The sequence below is a fragment of the Hemiscyllium ocellatum genome, chromosome 12 (genome assembly GCF_020745735.1).
Source record: "Hemiscyllium ocellatum isolate sHemOce1 chromosome 12, sHemOce1.pat.X.cur, whole genome shotgun sequence".
Taxonomy (NCBI): Eukaryota; Metazoa; Chordata; class Chondrichthyes; order Orectolobiformes; family Hemiscylliidae; genus Hemiscyllium; species Hemiscyllium ocellatum.
The window spans coordinates 53365522-53378611 of record NC_083412.1 but is presented as its reverse complement, the minus strand read 5'-3'; the positions used below and the strand labels follow the sequence as shown (position 1 = coordinate 53378611).

At 40.3% G+C, this 13090-nt stretch overlaps 1 protein-coding gene across 2 annotated transcripts in view; it reads right to left on the bottom strand.

The window, feature by feature from the left end:
* usp9 (ubiquitin specific peptidase 9) overlaps positions 1-13090 on the bottom strand; it is a 275529-nt gene that overhangs the window by 191676 nt on the left and 70763 nt on the right. For both annotated transcript variants that reach the window (XM_060833551.1, XM_060833552.1), the window contains 5 exons: positions 12935-13073; positions 12095-12247; positions 4702-4806; positions 4416-4622; positions 714-850 (listed from right to left, as the gene is read on the bottom strand). In XM_060833551.1, coding sequence (XP_060689534.1) covers positions 714-850; positions 4416-4622; positions 4702-4806; positions 12095-12247; positions 12935-13073 — 741 coding nt within the window. The remainder of the gene's footprint in view (positions 1-713; positions 851-4415; positions 4623-4701; positions 4807-12094; positions 12248-12934; positions 13074-13090) is intronic.

Here is a 13090-nt window from a genome sequence, read left to right as displayed (position 1 = left end):
ACTGAGGGGGTACTAAATGCACAAAATCTCACTAGTCTGGGAAATCAAGCCTTGTTTAGTGTAGTCAAAATGAGAGGCACTGAAGGGGTAATTAAAAGAGCAAAGTGGACCTCACATACTGCATTGCTATTAAAGATGATATTGCTGTTCTAAATGTCAAGCAACTTAAACGCCAACCTTTGAGACTTGAACACATTTGTACAATAACTCAATGACAACTTCTTTGATCAAATCTACAATTCAAGTTGCCAATTACCTTTATGCTAATAATTTGTTTACCCTCCAGCAACTTTATTACATCTGCACCCCTACCAGAGGCAGATATCGCATTTGATCAGTACACTTGCCCTTAATGTCTTCTGCTTGCTATCTCATTTTATTTAAACGGCAGGAAAAGGATCACTGCTTCACTCAAACTTACTTGGTATTCTGCTGTATTATGAAAAAAATGCCATGTACTCCAACTTCGAGCATCATAAACAAAGCTTTACCTTCAAAAGCTATCATTTCCTGATAGCAGACCTAGATTGTCTAAATTTCCATTAGACATCAAATACACAAAACAATATTTGAAGTATAAATTTATTTTCAAGAATGAGTATAAAGTACTATGTGCAACTAAATCCAAAAAATGATAATCGTTTGAAATAATTATTTGCACATGTTTTAGAAAATTCCCACATCTCAGGATTCTGAACAGTCTTTCGTCTTACCTTAAATTCTGTGGTGCTTCTCCAAATAGGCTACAGATTTCCCTAATTTGTTTCAAAGCAGGAATGACCCATTTATCATTGGTACGTAGTTCCTCCACAAAACGATCTATCCACTGGATCTTTTGAGTGTCTCTGTCCTATTTGAATTGAAATTGGCATTAGTAACATTCCAAGCACAAGAGCCACAGGGGAATTTAATACCTTGACAATTACACAAATTTCGCTTAAATGTGGACAGGACCGGGCATTAACATTCCTGAATGCAAAGTTCAGCAAAGATGGGAAAAATCGACAAGGCAGTGATTGAGAAGAATATTACAGTGCTAGAAATACATGGATGGGAGACTGTCTACTTGGTTACAGTTAAGGAAGAGGAGATGTACTATCTTACGAATTCATGCATTCTATCAGCTGCAAATTGGTAAAGATTTGGAAAAACAAATTTGCAAGAAAATTAGAGGTGCAAACAGCAGTGACATGGGGGGATGCAAATTATCCCAATATTGACTGTGATAACAGATAATACAACTTCATATGTGTTTGAAGGAATTTTCTACATCAGTATGCATTTAGCTTGACAAGAAAGTTAACATTGCTGCATCTGGTCCCAGAGTAAGTAAGGAATGCAGTTGCTGGAGATCAGAGTCGAAAAGTGCTGTGCTGGAAAAGCATCGCAGGTCAGGCAGCAGGCTGATGGGAATTGTTATTGGACACTAGTCATCTCAACCTCTGGGTACACTTGCTGGAAAACATCCAGATACCAATTCAGATTCAACCATATGCTGCTTCATCAATCCTTTCCCTCCATCATAACCTCAATGTCTGATGATTGAATGGCGTTCTCTTCCATTACAACTCTTCAGATTAAGTGCTGGATGCGTTGAAGCACATAGGTGGATAAATCCCCAGGACTTGATCAAGTGTACCCTATAACTCTGTGGGAAGCTAGGGAAGTGATTACTGGGGCCCTTGCTGAGATATTTCTATCAATCATCAATAGTCACAGGTGAGGTGCTGGAAGACTGGAGGTTGGCTAACGTGGCACCGCTATTTAAGAAAGGTGATAAGGACAAGACCAGTGAACTAATGTCAGTACTGGGCAAGTTGTTGGAGGGAATCCTGAGGGACAGGATTTACAGGTATTTGGAAAGGCAAGGACTGATTAGGGATAATCAACATGCCTTTGTGCGTGATTGAGCTTGAAGTAACAAAGAGGATTGATGAGGGCAGAGCAGTGGATGCGATCTATATGGACTTCAGTAAGGTGTTCAACAAGGTTTCCCACGGGAGACTGGTTAGCAAGGTTAGATCTCATGGAATAGAGTGAGAACTAGCCATTTGAATACAGAACTGGCTCAAAAGTAGAAGACAGAGGGTTCCGTTTCAGACTGGAGGCCTGCGACCAGTGGAGTGCCACAAGGATCAGTGCTGGGTCCACGAACTGAGAGTTAAATAGGAGAGTATTGCAGGAGGGGGGTTAGCTGGGATAGATAGATACAGATGGGGGAAGAGGGTGATAGTGGGAGGTTGAAGCGGATAGGTCAAAAAGAAGATGGAGGGGTTGGGCTGTGCCGATTTAGATGGCTGGATCTGGGATGAGGTTGGGAGAGGGGAGAGAAGAAAATGGTAAAGTTGATGTTGATGCTGTGTGGTCGCAGGGTCCCAAGGCTGAAGATGAGGTGTTCTTCCTCCAGTCATCAGGTGACTTGGACTTAGTGATGCAGGCAGACTAGGACGTGCATGTCCTTGGTGGAGTGGAAGGGTTTGAAGTGGTTGGCCACAGAGCAGCGGGCTGTTTGGCGAGTGTCCCCCAGAAATGTTCCCTGATGTGTTGCAAGTTAGCAACTTGCCTCCCCAATGTACAAGAGACCACATCAAGAGCAACAGACAGAGTAGTGAGGTGTTTGGATGCAAAGGAAAACCTGTGCCAGATGTGAAAAGATCCTGTGAGGCTTTGGGTGGAACTGAAAGGTAAAGTGATGGCACAGGTTTTACGTCTCTTGTTGGTAAGGGAAGATGTTGAGAGTGGAGGGTGGGTTGTTGGGGTCATGGACCACAGAGGGAATGATTTCTGCAGAATGCAGATCAGGGTGGGGAGGAAAAGCAGAGTCTGACTGTAGGTGGCAGAGGATAATGCACTGTATCTGGTTATTCATGGGTTGGGTGCTGAGGACTGAGGGGTCGTGGAGGAGATGCAGTGGAGGGCATTGTTCATCACGTGGGAGCAGAAATTGCAGTTCTTGAAATACAAAGCCATCTGGGATATTCTGGAGTGGAATTGCTCCTCCTGGAAGCAGATACAGCAGAGGAGTGGCCGTAAAGAATCATGTTTTTGCAGGGGGCGTGGGAGGTGGTCTAGTCCAGGTCCTGGGAGAGTCAGTGGGTTTGAAATAGATGTCTGTTCAGTCAGTCACTGGAGATGGAGACAGGAGGTCCAAGAAGGGGAGGGAGGTGGATCTGGTCCCAGGCAATGAAGACGATCAACTAATCAACTATCATGTGCTTTCGGACAGCAACCAAAAACAGAGCGGAGCAAATCAGAACAAAACTAATAAATTGCAGAGGGATTGATCTTACTGCAGCAAGCATGAACTGGAAATAAAGTGTTTGCCAATTATCACAGACTATTTGACTGACTTTAAAGGAAATGACAATTAAGGTACTGTTGAGGCACTTGGCCATGAAATGAAAAACCAGAACTAAGTCCAAACCCACTGGATGACAAAACAGATAGCAGGATGAAGCAAAGAAGTTCAATAGGACAGGTGTCAGGTTTATAACAGAAACACAAATGTTGAGGGAAAAATAGGAAACTGACAAAAAAACATCAAGAAACTGGGATCTGACATAAGCACGTAAGTAGTAACAAAGCAGTATAAGGATCTCTGGAACTGATGGCAGACTAAAACAGGAAATTACACCTGGGAAGGGAGAGCATGGTTGTAACAGTAAATGAGTATTCAGCATTGATCTTTATTGAGGAAGACATTGCCAAAATCATGAAAGTTAGTTGAGATACTGGATGTGGGAAAAATTGAAAAAGGTGGATGTTAGAAAAGTTCATGATAATTAAGCTTAAGGACCAGGTCTAGAAGAAACCAACGAAAGTAAAAGGAAGAAACAACGACACTGGGCATAAGGTTCCAACCCCTTTCAATCCAGGTATCAAAGACTACAGTATTAAAAAGAGGTTACACATTTGTAGGTAGTGTATGGACAAGTACAGTAAATATTGGCAACTTAGTTTAATCTTGGTTGGATTGAATATAGTTATGATAATCCAGGACAAGATTAACAGTGAATTGGACAGTTACATATTAAGAAAAATTAGCACGGATTTGATAAAAGCAAATTGTGGTTAACTGTTTCAAAATTTCCAAAACTGGTTCGGATTGTGATTGGTGAGGAGAACGAAAGAATTTAAAAGGAGTGAGCAGATAAGCAAATGAAACTTAATGCAGAGAAATGTGAAGCATTACATTTTGGTCAGAGGAACAAGGAGAGGTAATGTGAAATGAAGGGCTCAATTTTAAAAGGGACGTAGGAGCATTTGGGGGTAGGGAGCAATGTTCATAAATAATTTGTTGAGCTTTGAATTTACCATATATGCCTCAATTAAAAATGTACTGCAGCAGAATGCCTTGGGATCAGCCATGTAAAAGTTTGTCATGTCTTCTTTAACACAATGCAACACACAAATACCTGAGAACAGCTATAATCCAGGATTTTGATGTGCGCACTTAAAGCCTGGTCCATGATGTCAACAGGTACATCATCACTGTGTGCTAAATTCCACAGAAGGTTCAACACTTTGTGTGCCATCACACCATCTTTGTCATCCTCAGCAAGGCGACGAATCAACTCTAACAGCTTTTCACGTTGCTTTTTACTTGCATTTGTCCAACTTGCCTAAATTAAAATTTTGGACAGAAAATGAATATGTAATTGATCATTTTGACTAATTTCTTTTAGCATAAAAGAAATTTACCTTAAAGCAATCAAAAAGGTGATCAAGCTGTTCTGGAGAAAAATCCCAAGCCAATTTTGCAAGGAGGTCATGGACATTCTTCACAATTGCTTCATGTTTACCAGCCTGCAGAAAAAAGTATATATCTATCAACATCAAAAATTCCAGTAGTGGAAGATTCTTTGAAGAATCAAATCTTTTGAAGAAACACCAATTCTTCCAGACACGATGCATTTTCTCCACTTAGCGACAGAACTTGAAGCAAAATACAAACACCACTAATTTCAAACTACTAACAGGCAAAACATCTGGAGCAGGCAACAGCAATATTCTGTTAACTCTATTAATATTAGTGCAGCCTTTCAGTGGTGATATTCTCACTCAGGTCAAGAGATCATGAATTCAACACCCATTCCGCAGGTCTTAGCGCATACATAGCACTACGCAAAAAGATCTCACATTGTCAGAGATGCTGCATTTCAGATGAACCTGAATGATTCATTTCAAAAAACAGCGCTGGAGTTCAGTGATAGCTTGGCCAAAATTATTTCTTGTGACGAGCAATAAATAAAGTGGTCAATTATCTGTTTTTTTTTAAAATTGGTTGCTGTTTTCTATAATAGAAGCAACAACGCAGAACATTTGTTCAGGCAGCATGAGATATTTTAAAGGCATAATAAATAAATCAAAACTGCAAAAGCTGGAGATCTGAACCAAAAACAGAAATTGCTGGCAACAAGCTCAGCAGGTCTGGTAACATCTGTGGGAAGAACAGAGAATTAATGTTTTGAGTCCAGTGACTCAATTAGAACCGATACCAACTAGGAAGGATCAGGGCTTTTGGTATTGGGCTCTCTCTCACGGTAGCAATGCTGCCTCACTATGCTAGGGGCACGTTCAATTGGGTGACACACTGTATAGAGTTTGCACTGTGTCTGTGTGGGTTTCCTCTGAGTGGTCAGGTTTCCTCTCAAAGTCTGAAGATGTGCAGGTTAGGTGGATGAGCCATGGGAAATGCAGAATCACAGGATATGTTGGGGTCTCGTTTGGATGCTGTCACTGAACCGAATGGCTTCTTTCTGCACTGTACGGATTCTAATGATGTTATGATGTCGAAGGAGTAGGCAATCAAGGTGATTATGGATGGCAGGCGAGCATAGAACAGAAGTGCACCGAATGATAATGAGAAACGGAGGCTCATCAAGAAAACAGCAGCGGCATATGCTAAGTTTAGGCAGTGGCATATAGCAAATACAGACAGCTGGGCTCCAGTGAATCTCGAGCATAAGGGCAGGGGTATATTCAAGAGGGAAATCAGGATGGCAAAAACAGGGCATAAGATAGCTTTGGCAAATAGGGTTAAGGAGATTCCAAAGCGATTCTACAAATAAATTAAGGGCAAAAGAGAGAACAGGGCCCCTCGAGGATCAGCAAGACCATCTAGGTATGGAACTGCAAGAGACGTGCGAGATACTAAACGAGTATTTCAAGTCAGCATTTACGCTGGAGGAGGATAAGAAAGTAGAGAACTTGGGGAAATTAATAGTGACACCTTGAAAAGCACCTGTATTACAGAGATGGTGGCGATGGATATCATGAACTGCTTCAAGGTGGATAAATCCCCAGGACGCAATCAGGTGTATCCCAGAACTTTGTGGGAAACTAGGGAAATAATTGGTGGGCTCTTTGCTGAGATACTTCTATCACTGATATTCACAGATGAGGTACTGGAAGACTAGAGGGTGGTTGATGTCATGACATTATTTGAGAAAGGTTGCAAGGAAAAGCCAAGTAACTGTAGATTGGTGAGCCTGAGGTCAGTGGTGGGTAAGCTGCTGGAGGAGATTTGGAGGGATAGGATTCACATATATTTGGAAAGGCAAGGTCTGATTAGGGATAGTCAATATGATTGCACGTGGACAATTGTGTCTCACTAACTTGACTGATTTTTTTTCTGAAGCAGGGACCATGATGTTTGATTAGGGCAGTGGCAGACCTGATCTACATGGACTTCAACAAGGCACTCGGTAAGGGTCTGTTTGGCAAACTGGTTCTAGCAAGCTTAGATCACAGGCAACCAAGGGGGAGTTAGCCATTTGGATACAAAATTGGCTTGAAGGTAAAAGACAGAGGATGGTAGTGGAGGGTTCTTTTTCAGTCTGCAGACTCATGACCAGTGGTATGTTGGAAGGATCTGTGCTGGACCCACTGCTTTTCGTCATTTACTTGCATGATTTGTATGTGAATGTAGGAGGAATGGTTACTAAGTTTGCAGATGACAATGAAATTGTTTGCAGATGACAGTGAAAGTTCTCAGTACAACAAAACCTTGATCAAATGGGCCAAAGACTGGCAGATGGAGTTCTGTTGAGATAAATATGACGTGTTGCATTTTGGTATGGCAAATCAGGGTAGACTTATACAGTTAATGGTAAGATCCTAGGGAGTGTTGTCCAAAGAGACCTTGGAGTGCAGGTTCATAGTTCCTTGAAAGTAGAGTCCCACACAGACAGGATAGTGAACGCGGTGATTAGTATGCTTTCCTTTACCGGTCAGAGCATTAAGTATACGAGTTGGGAGGTCATGTTGTGCTCCACGGGACATTGATTAGGCCACTGTTGGAATATTACATTCAATTTTGGTCTCCCTGCTACAGGAAAGATGTTGAACTTGAAAAGGGTTCTGAAAAGATTTACAAGGACTTGACAGATTGAGCTACTGAGAGACACCAAATAAGCTGGGGCTATTTTCCCTCAAGTTTTGAAGGCAGAAGGGTGACTTTTATAGGTTTATAACATCACAAGGGGCATGAATAAGATAAATAGGCATGGTCTTTTCCAACAAAAGATGGCATAGGTTTAAGGTGAGGGAGAAAAAATTTAAAAGGAACTTGAGGGGCAACATTTTCACAGGGGGGGGGTGAGTGTATGGAATAAGCTGCCAGAGAAAGTGGTGGAGGTTGGTACAATTACAACATTTAAAAGGCATCTGGATGGGTCCATGAATAGGAAGGACTTGGAGGGATATGGGCCAGGTGCTGGCAGAGTGGACTAGATTAATTTAGACTATCTCATCGGAATAGATGAATTGAACTGAAGGATCTGTTTCTGTGCCGTACAATGCCATGACACTGATAGCTAAGGGTAGGAGACAATAGTTTACCTGTGCTGAAAGCAAACCATTTAATGTCATAATAGGCGCCTAAGTGAATGAAAATAGATTTGATGTGGAGGTGCTGGTGTTGGACAGGGCTGGGCAAGATCAAACATCACAACACCAGGTTATAGTCCAACAGATTTATTTAAAAACACTTTTGGAGCATTGCTCCTTCATCAGGTGTAGCGAGGAGGCAGTCACAGAATTTATAAGATAGATCAAAAGGGTCATACAACTGATGCAAATGTATTGAAAATACAAAATGGCTGACTCCTTCATGTTAAATCTTTAATCAGTTAGAAAGGCGATGCAGATTTCAATTAATTAAAATGCAAATCCCAGAATTTCTTCAAGTCACTGCCCTCAGAAAACGAAAGGTTTTATCAACGTATTCAAGAGGTGACATCTCAGGTCAGACAATGCATTTTAGGCGCAAGGCGTTGTTTACAATTTCTCTGTCTCATCCTGGAGTCAGACTATTTTTATTTTCAAAGCAGGATTTTATAAAATGCCACATTAAATCGACAAATTGTGCATTTTTTGAACCAAGTTGAATGTACCTGCAAATACAAATCTCCAAGTACAAATTCACCCTGTAGGCACATATTTGTACGGTGGTTGACACAGAGAGGGAGTATGAGAGTGGGTGCAAGCAGGAGCATGCACAAGCAGCAAGAGGAGTACAAGCACATGTTTGCTTAAACATGTGTGTATAGCATGGTGGGATCACCTGTAGTGCAACATGAACCCCAGATCACAGTTGAGGCCATATTCATGGGTACCAAACTTGGCTATCAGTCTCTGTTGAGTGACTCTACGTCATTATGTGCCCCAAAGTCTGCCTTGTAGGACATTTACCTGAAGATAGAGGTTGAATGCCCTTGACCATTTTAGTGCTCCTCCACTGGGAGGAAACACCTGCTTGGTGATTGTTGTGCAGCATCCATTCATCCGTTGTCATAGCGTCTGCATGGTTTCATCAATATACCATGCCTGATTAATGATTTAACTGGAGAGTGTCGGCCATTTTAGGTTGTTCAATAATTAGATTAGATCCCCTACAGTGTGGAACCAGGCCCTTTGGCCCAACAAGTCCACACCGACCCTCCAAAGAGTAACCCACCCAGACCCATTTCCTTCTTACTAGTGTATCTAACACTACGGCCAATTTACCTGATCAGCACATCTTTGGACTGTGGGAGGAAACCAGAGCACCTGGGGGAAACCCACACAGACATGGGAGAATATGCAAACTCCACACACAGTTGCCTGAGGCCAGAATCAAACCTGGGTCCCTGGTACTGTGAGGTAGTACTGCTAACCACTGAGCCACCAATACAACCGGCACACGCACATCTCAACAGCATGTAAACATAAATCTCAGATAAAAATCGGAAATGTTATGCTTCCACATCAGTTGTATGACCCTTTAATCTTTTAACTTGTGTCTGATGTCTCCGGTCTCTAAACACCTGATACAGGAGCAATGCTCCGAAAGCTAGAGTTTTCAAATAAACCTTTTGGAGTACAATCTGGTGCGATTTTTGAACTTTAAAATAGGTTGGCTGTGCAAAAAACAACCCATGTCAGAACAGGATGAATCAGATACTGCATGCAATGTTGAGTCCCAAAGACTACAAGGTCCCCAAGCAGAAAATAAGATGCTGTTCTTCAAGTTTGTGCAGAGGCCCGCTGGTATGCCGCAGCAAACCTGCAACAGAAATGTTGCTGTGGAAACATGATGGTATTTTAGGGGCAGACTGTTGGTGTTCTTCAAACAGCCACTCAATCTATGTTCCAGTTCCTTAAGTGGAGGAGATCACACTGAACAGCGAATACAGTCGACTAGATGGATCTGTGATTGCTTAGGAAGGTGCCGTGAGGGCGCTGCAAGGTTGGGAAAGGAGGACTAGATTGCAAGCAATACAGGTAAATCACTACTCTAGCTCCTCATTCCATAAAGCACCTTCTCATGCAATCACACATGTAACAGCTGCCTGTTTAGCTCTTTCCTCCTCACCATCTAAGTACCCAGGATATGTTTTATAGGTGAGGCATTAATTTACCTGTACTTCATTCAATCTCATCAATAAAAGCTGTCATTTCTATCACCTCTAACAGGACACCACATCCAGACATATTCCCCTCCCTTTGTCAGCATTTCAGGGGGACCACTCCCTCCAGGGCATTTTGAAACACTCTTCCATTTAATATAAAATGTTGAATTCAGAAGATTTTTGTTAAACCAAAATGCAGTAACTGGATTACAACTCCAGTTGGTCTACAGATTCCAAACATTTGTTAAAAATACATTAGGCAGCTAGTATATTACTATTCATGTCTATATTTCTGCAGAGATCAAACTCCATTGTACAAAGTACAGTATGGAGGAAGTATAGTCCGTGAGTTAAGTAAAGGGTTAAAAGTCTCAAGTGCAAAATGTCAGTTAAACAATTCATTATCTCATGATAATCTTGGTCATGCGTAATTGTGCCATAGTGTTCCACTGTTAGACCATTCTATGTGAACATTATGACATATTTGTCAGCACTCAGGCATATTCAAGGAGAAAGTGGAATTTAGTTGAAAATTAAAGAATGCGAAATATAAATAGACTGCAATTAATTTTTTTTTACAAGAAGTGGAGATCTGAGATCATTTATATTTGTGCTTCTGTCTCGTAGTTAAAAGTTTACATTTGAGAACAATGTTTTTTTGTTCACAATTTCTATGTAAAATCTAGATTCCAAGTTATAAGACTTATTATTTGTTGTCTTTGATATCACAACCAAGTAAACACTAATAAAAAAGTCAACACAAATAGAAAATGTGATGATATCATGTACTATACCACCTAATAAAGGATTAGTAAGAACAGAAAAAGAGCCTGCCTGCAAACCAACAAGTAGTTTCTGAGAATATCAAAAAAAAATTTAATCTCCGGCCAACATTGTTATGATTTTAAATTTTAGTTGCATTTGTACTGGTTTGAACAAGTAGGCAACATATTTTGTTATTTTCCCCCTCCCATGTAATATCATGGAAACAATCATTGCACTTCAGCCTCCTGAAAATTCCAAACTAATTTGTAGTTTTTACTTGCTTAACAGATAAAAGTCTCTTGTGTAATACCAAGCGTTAATGCACAGGCTTCAAAAGTCAAGATTTCAGCATAAATTTTAAATCTACAAGAGGACACAACCTAAAATCTGAGTTTATTTGATAGGTTTCTGCTAATTTTCCAGTTGGATTATAAACTTTGGAATATTTGTTTACAGTGTTATTAGAAAGCTGGTGGGGGAAAAAAAGCCAAAGGTAATTTCATCCTTTCTGATCTATTACAAAGTTAAGCTTAGGAGGGTTTTGGAATATTGCTGACTTGCCAAGGAAAGTATTGGATCCCACATACTAATTTGATTATAAAAACAAATTTAAATTACAATGATTCATATTTACATAATGCTTTTATCATGCTGAATGTCCCAACTGCTTCACAGATGCATGATCCCACAAATTGTGATGCCAAGTCAATGAAAGAGGCAAGTCAAGTGACAATGGCTTCCTTAAAGTGGGAAAGTCTGAAGAACTTCCTTAAAAGGGAAAGCCACTGCAGCTTGAGTTAGCAAAACCATAAGAACTCATTAAAGGACTTGAACACAACCTTTTACTTCTGCGAGAGACAGTGCCACTATTCCAACCCCCAGTGCCTCCAAAATACCAGCCTGTCTTCACCACTCTCCACAAACCCTCTGCCATCAACTGCACTGATACCATTGTCCCCTACTTCCCCTTCCATACCTTCAATGGGCCCACTACAACTAGCCCCTCTTCCTTCCAAAAGTGTACTGGTCACACCTATCTCGATCCCAGCTGCTATGAGCATGCTGCCAACCATACCCTTCTTACCCTCCTCCATTCTGACAATCTCCAGCTCGTGGTTATTTATTTTCCTAAAGGAAGGTGTGACTGCCTAAAAAGAAACTAGGACAATGATCATTTCTAGCTTATTTTATGCAAAATGTAACATTTGTGACACTTACATGTAGCATGGCTCATGCATACAAACACTGAGATAAATTTCACCACTTGAAAATAGTTTTGTCCATGCAGATTTCAAAGCTAAGCATATTTTTTTTTGCCAGCATTAAACATCCAAGTGCAAGCAATTTAGAATTGTCCTTCAATGAATCTAATGCATCTTTAAACAAAACTAAGAATCATACATGACTAGACTGAACACTGTTCAATATTTCCTCACCTGTGCGGCCCAAATGTTGTCGAGATCTTGGAGGGTGAGTGCTTTTTCTTTAATGACAAAGCGAAGTATTTTCTCTAGTTTCTCAACATATTGTGGCTGATGTAGACTATCACGTAATACAATCGACAAGATATTGTTTTGTTGAATCCATTCCTACAAATAATTCACAGAAATGAGGCTCATTGTCAAATACACAAAATACCAATGACAACCCTTTAAAAAACCAAAATGTTTCAGATTTTATGGAAATTGGTTTTACAAACTGAAAATCTCAGGAACAATGGTCAATCATTTTCTAACTTTCAACATATTCTAAACACTAAAAAAAATGTTCATCACCCAGGTCTCAAAGTAGGGAGAGAAACCAGTTCACCACATTTCTGAGATAGCAGATAACAAATTGCAACAGAGAACATTTATGCAGCAAATGGCATTATGATGATGCAAGTTGAGCACAGGTGTGGGAAAAGTACTATAGTGTGGAACAAATAAAGACAGCTGTTGATTGCAGGGTTTAGCTCTGAATAACTTTTTATTAAATACGCTGGCAATTAATTGACAAAGAAAAAAATGTATGCTATCAAATATTTTTATTTCTCTAACTTGCAAATCCATATGCGCACCATTACATTTATTACATATTTTCTGGTATGCAGACTTCTCCGTTAGATTCTAAATTCTAAAAAGACATTTGTCATTTCCAAAGTTCAATAACTAATTCAAGCAGAACACATTAAACTACGAAGACAAATTGATGAGAAGACACTGAAGATGTTTGAACAATGAAACATTAGACTACACATTTTCCACTTTGATACAAAAGTAAACCTTACTACTTACTGCCATTCTCTCCGCTGTCAACCATTCTTCTTCTTCCGGACTGCCATGGCGATGAGTATAATAAGAGACACTGGAAATCACCTTGTTAACTTCATTTAGTGCATTCATTTTTCCATTAAAAGATGAAATTTGTAACAACCTATCAAAGATAAAGTT